This window comes from Quercus robur, chromosome 9 (genome assembly GCF_932294415.1).
Source record: "Quercus robur chromosome 9, dhQueRobu3.1, whole genome shotgun sequence".
Classification (NCBI taxonomy): domain Eukaryota; kingdom Viridiplantae; phylum Streptophyta; class Magnoliopsida; order Fagales; family Fagaceae; genus Quercus; species Quercus robur.
In genome coordinates, this window is record NC_065542.1 from 26,242,192 (window position 1) to 26,248,025 (window position 5,834).

The 5,834-nt window shown below is 38.1% G+C and overlaps 1 protein-coding gene across 1 annotated transcript; it reads right to left on the reverse strand.

Annotated features, from left to right (window-relative positions):
- Positions 1–575: 575 nt before the first annotated feature.
- LOC126700887 (uncharacterized mitochondrial protein AtMg00310-like) lies at positions 576–1,118 on the reverse strand. The gene has a single exon (XM_050399057.1). It carries the CDS (start codon positions 1,116–1,118, stop codon positions 576–578), a length of 543 nt encoding a protein of 180 aa, XP_050255014.1.
- Between the last annotated feature and the right edge of the window lie 4,716 nt (positions 1,119–5,834).

Sequence of the window (5,834 nt, forward strand, 5' to 3'; positions counted from 1 at the left end):
CGATCCATTAGTTCACAAAAATTCATGGGAGGGGGGGATGCTGCAGATTGAGCCCAGTGGTAAGCCTTCCACACTTCCTTTATCCCTTTGCAAAGCCAGAGAGCATGGAGGGCATCCTCGACAGCACCGTGGCATAACTCATAAGTATTCGAGCTAATGATCTGCCATCTCCTCAAATTACACTTAGTTGGCAAAGCATTGTTGCAAGCTCTCCAAATAAAGTGTTTTCTTTTATTGGGGACACATAACAGCCAAATTCTTTTCCAAAAAAGATGTAGCTGTTCAGAATTGGAGCTCCCTGCATGACTAGCTGAAGCCGTGGTAGCCAATAATTTGTAAGCACTACTAGTGGAGAATATACCAGAGGGTGTGAGGGATCAAGCCACACAGTTAGATGGAAGTCTTGGGCTAAGAGGGATGCCCAGAATTAGTCGTGCTTCATGGGGAAGTAAATGTTGATGCACCAAATTAGATTTCCATATGCCCAGATCATGATTAATTAAACAGCCAACCTTAGGATCGGGTAGTTCAGCAGGTAGCGGTGAGGCAAGGACACTACCAGGCCTTGTTGGAATCTAGTTATCCTCCTTAATCCGCATAGTTTGACCATCCCCGATTCGCCAAGCCATACCTTTCCTAATGACATCCCTCGCACTTAGGATACTCTTCCATACATAGGACCCCGAGGCCTTTTCCTCCACGTCAAGAATAGAGCAACTGAGAAAGAAACGAGCTTTGAAGACTCGAAAACATAGAGAGTCTATATTATTCATCATTCTCCACACTTGTTTTGCCAAGAACGCATTATTAAGATTTTCAATGTCTTTGAACCCCATACCTCCCACTTCCTTTGCTTCACATAATCGTTCCCGACTCACCCAATGAACTTTTCTAGCAGCTCCACTATAACCCCACCAAAATTTACGAATGAGAACTTCAATTTCTTGGATCAAACCTTTTGGAAGTTTAAAGCAACTCATTGTATAAGTTGGGATGGTTTGGATGACTGACTTAATGAGTACTTCCCTCCTCGCTTGGGATAACAATTTTTCCTTCCAACCTTGAAGCTTTTTCCACACCCTCTCCTTAATGTAAATGAATCTTCTCTTTTTCGCCATTCCCACTAAAGTTGGCAACCCCAAATATTTCTCATATTGCCTAATTGCTGGAACACCTAATAGCTGCTGAATTCGGGTTTGGAGAGTGGGGGGGGGGGGGGGTGTTCGAACTAAAGCAAATATTGGTTTTCTCTCAGTTAATCTTTTGGCTCGACCCTCTCTCATAAATAGCCAAGATGTTCAAAACTCATTGGCATTTTGTTTTAGAAGCTCTACAGAACAGAACACTAACATCTGTAAAAAAATAAGTGAGAAACTCGAGGGCCATTTCTACATAAAGCTACTCCCCTAATACTCCCATCAACCTCCACCTATGGAATCAAACTTTGAAGTCCCATGGCACACAAAAGGAACAAGTAGGGTGATAAGGGGTCACCTTGGCAAAGACCCCTTGAAGGTTTGATATTTCCCACTGGTTGACCATTAAGAAGCACAAAATAGGATACAGGTTGCAAGCATGACATAATAATACGGACCATATTTCTATCCAAACCTACATGGATCATTAATTTCTCCAAGAAACTTCATTCCACCCTGTCGTAAGTCTTGCTCATGTCCAATTTAAGGGCCATGTACCCCTCTTTCCTTTTTGTTCTTTGTTTCAGGTAATGAGGGGTCTCAAAAGCTACCAAAATATTATTAGTGATAAGTCGCCCTAAAAGGAATGCACTTTGAGAGTCTGGAATTTTATTCATCAAAAACTTCTTTAGATGGTTAGCCACTACTTTAGAAATTAGTTTATAAATAACATTGCATAAACTAATGAGTCTAAAATCAGAGGCTTTCCTTGGGTTTTTCATTTTTGGAATTAAACAGATAAAAGTGGTATTAATAGCTTCGGGCACTACACCAGAATTTAGCGCATGAAGAACTACATAAAATGCCAAAACGTTTTATAGAAGATAGGTGACATACCATCCAGACCTGGAGTAGTGAGCGGAGCCATTTGCTTTAGTGCTTGTTGAACCTTACTAGCATGAAATTCTCTTCCCATACCACCATTGGATTCCTCCCCCTCATTGATGTGAATGCCATTGAGAATCTGGTCAAAATCTGAAGGGTTATGTTAGGTTCAAAGGAATTAGGAACTAATATATTAGAACTTTAATGTGTAATGTTAGCAAACCACAATCAAAACATTTAGTCTAGATATAAGCTGCTCAAAGTGTATTTTTGTGTAAAGTTGGAATCGAATGTACTGCAGAATTTATTGTGTAAATCTGCAAGACTTAATCGATCTAAAATTAGACTCGATTGATCGAAACTTGTGCAGATTTTTTTGTTGTTGAATTTTCCAACTTAGCCCAAGCACATATGACGCGTAGGATTTTATGTTTTGCTTAAGTATAAAAGGAAAAACCCTAGCCACGTTTTATTGTTGTTGTTTATGCTATATGCGTGAATCTTTTGTGAGATCTAGAGGTGTTTACCTTCATACATACTTAGGGTTATCAAGATTGAGACTGGTGTCGAGAACTTGGTGATCATTTCAATTGCTGCTAAAAGAACTTAAAGAATATCACAAGTGGGAGAACTTGTGGTTGTAAAAGATCCAAGAAAGAAGTAGTCCATGGACTCGGAGCTATCACGTGGTCGTGATAGTAAGTTTTCTACTCGAGATAGCAATAAGATGTTAGTGGTCTAAGTTGCTATTGTAAAACTTCAATTCTTTCATAGTGGATTTGGTTTACCTTGAGGATAACTAGGTTAAATCCTCCCTAGGTTTTTTATCGGTTTGGTTTTCCTGGGTTATCATATTGTTGTGTTCTTTATTTTCCGCACTGTTTCAATGATATGATTTATCTGTGATAACCTAGATCTGTTTAATTTACCTTAGTTAATCACTTGGCTAAATAACTAGGTTAATCTGTTTTCGTTTAAGGGGTCTAAAAACGTACAAGTGGTATCAGAGTAGGTTAGCTCTAGCATTTAGATCTTTTGATCAAAGAGTTGATCATTGACCCCTGTTGTCATGAATTCTTGAAAGTACTTATTGCTAAAGTTCCATCTTGTCTACTTTTGGTTTGTGTCTTGTGTTGTTTTTGTAAAGTCTTCCTTTGAGTATCTTGGTATAATCAAATGTGATAATAATTATGTGTGCTACACTACTTTAACCGCCTTAAAGGCACATGATTCTTGTCTTTGGTATTTGGATAGTGGTTGTTCCAGGCATATGACAGGAAATCAAGCTATGTTCAAGACACTCTTTGAAGGAAAGATTGGGACAGTCACGTTCAGAGATGGAAACAAATCTATGATCAGAGACATTGGAACTGTGGACATTCTAGGGTTACCGGTTTTTGAAGATGTCGGGTATCTTGATGGGCTGAAGGCTAACTTACTCAGAATTAGTTAGATTAGTGACAATGGATTGAATGTTCTCTTCACCAAGTATGAATGTGAGATACTTGATGGAAAAAGTGACTGTATGTGTATTGGTGTGAGGACAGCTGACAATTGTTACGGTATAACACCAAGTATAAGCAACAAGTGTTTCAATGCAAAGATCAACCAAGTAGACTTATGGCATCAACGGTTGGGACATGCAAGTCACAAGCAATTAGAGAAGATTTTCAAGTGTGATGCAATTATTGGTTTGCCCAGGTTTGAAAAGATAGAAAAGTGTATATGTAGACCATGTCAGATGGGTAAACAAGTGAAGTCCAAACATCCGTCTGTAACTGAAGTTCAAACTTCAAAACCTCTAGAGTTGTTACACATTGACCTCATAGGTCGTGCCAGAGTTCAAAGTTTAGGTGGAAAGAGGTATATTTTAGTTGTTGTGGATGATTTTACTAGATATACTTGGGTTGTGCTTTTGAGAGATAAAGTTGAGACTCCTGAAAAGATGATACACTTGTGCAAAAAATTGCAAGTTGAGAAAGGTACTGTGATAGTCAGAATTAGAAGTGATCATGGAAGAGAATTTGAAAACACAAAGCTGGCTGCTTTCTACAATGATCAAGGCACATATCAAGGGTTCTCTTCACCCAAGACACTACAATAGAATGGAATAGTGGAACACAAGAATAGGGTTGTTTAAGAGATGGCTCATGTCATGCCACACAACAAAAAGATGCCCAAGTCCTTCTGGGGAGAAGCAGTTAGCACTGCTTGCCATACACTCAATTGGGTGTATTTCAGACTTGACTCCAAGAAAACTCCTTATGAACTCTAGAGAGGAAAGAAGCCAGTTGTCAAATACTTCTGGATATTTGGCAATGACTGTTATATTCTGCACAATAGGGAGAACCTAGAAAAGTTTGATGCAAAGAGCGACGATGGATACTTTCTAGGATACTCTTCCACTAGTAGAGCATACAAAGTATACAATCTAAGAACTAAAACAGTCATGGAGTCTTCAAATGTGGTGATCAATGATGAATTGTGTTCAGAAACTCATTTAGAAAACACTCCTTCGGTTCAAGAAAAGACTGTGGAAGTTGATGATTCTATTCTTGATGATTATATTGGGAAGCATAATGATGAAGAGCAACTGCTGTTGAATGATGTTGTTTCAGTACTATCAAGTTCAGAACCATCTACACCAGTTCATGAAACTCAACAAGAATTGAGCGAGCCTAGTCCTTCATCAGAACAAAAAGGTACTTCCACATCTCTGATCAAAGGTCCATCTTCTAGAGTAAAGCTAAATCACCCTACCATAAACATATTGGGTAGTTTGAATGACAACATGAGATTGAGATCCAAAGCCTTGAATGTAATTACCCACTCATGTTATCTATCTCAATTTGAACCGAAAAAGGTGGATGAAGCACTTCAAGATGCTGATTGGATTAATTCTATGCATGAAGAACTTCATCAATTTGTTCGGAATGATGTGTGGGAATTAGTTCCTAGACCAAAGGGACTAATTGTGATTGGAACTAAGTGGATTTTCAAGAACAAGTCAGATGAACATGGTACTGTTATTCGAAACAAATCAAGACTTGTTGCTCAAGGATACACATAAGTGAAAAGGATTGATTTTGATGAGACTTTTGCACCGGTAGTAAAATTGGAATCCATTAGGATACTTTTGGCCATAACAAGTCATTTGAATTTCAAGTTGTATCAAATGGATGTCAAGAGTGCTTTCTTGAATGGGATGTTGCAAGAAGAGGTGTATGTTGAACAACCAAAGGGTTTTATCGATCCTCATAGGTCGGATGATGTCTATAAGTTGGAGAGAGCCCTCTATGGTTTGAAACAAGCTCCCAGTTAACCGCATATCTCATTGAACATGAATTCAAAAGAGGATTTGTAGATACTACACTCTTTATACGAAAGGATAAGAATTATTTTGTAGTAGCTCAAATTTATGTTGATAATATTGTTTTTGGTGCTACTAATGATTCTCTTGCTCAATCCTTTACAGATGAAATGAAGAAGATGTTTGAAATGAGTATGGTTGGTGAACTAACTTATTTTTTGAGATTACAGGTGAACCAAATGGATTATGGAATTTACATCAACCAAGCAAAGTTTGCTAGAAATCTTATCAAGAGATTTGGACTTGAAAAGCTTACACATACTAAAACACCAATAGCTACTAATGCAAAGCTAACCAATGATCCTTTAGGTGAGTCTATTGATGTCACATTATATAGAAGCATGATTGGTTGTCTTTTGTATTTAATTGCAAGTCGTCCTGATATTGCTTTCAGTGTTGATGTATGCTTTAGATTTCAATCTAATCCTAAGGTTTCACATTTA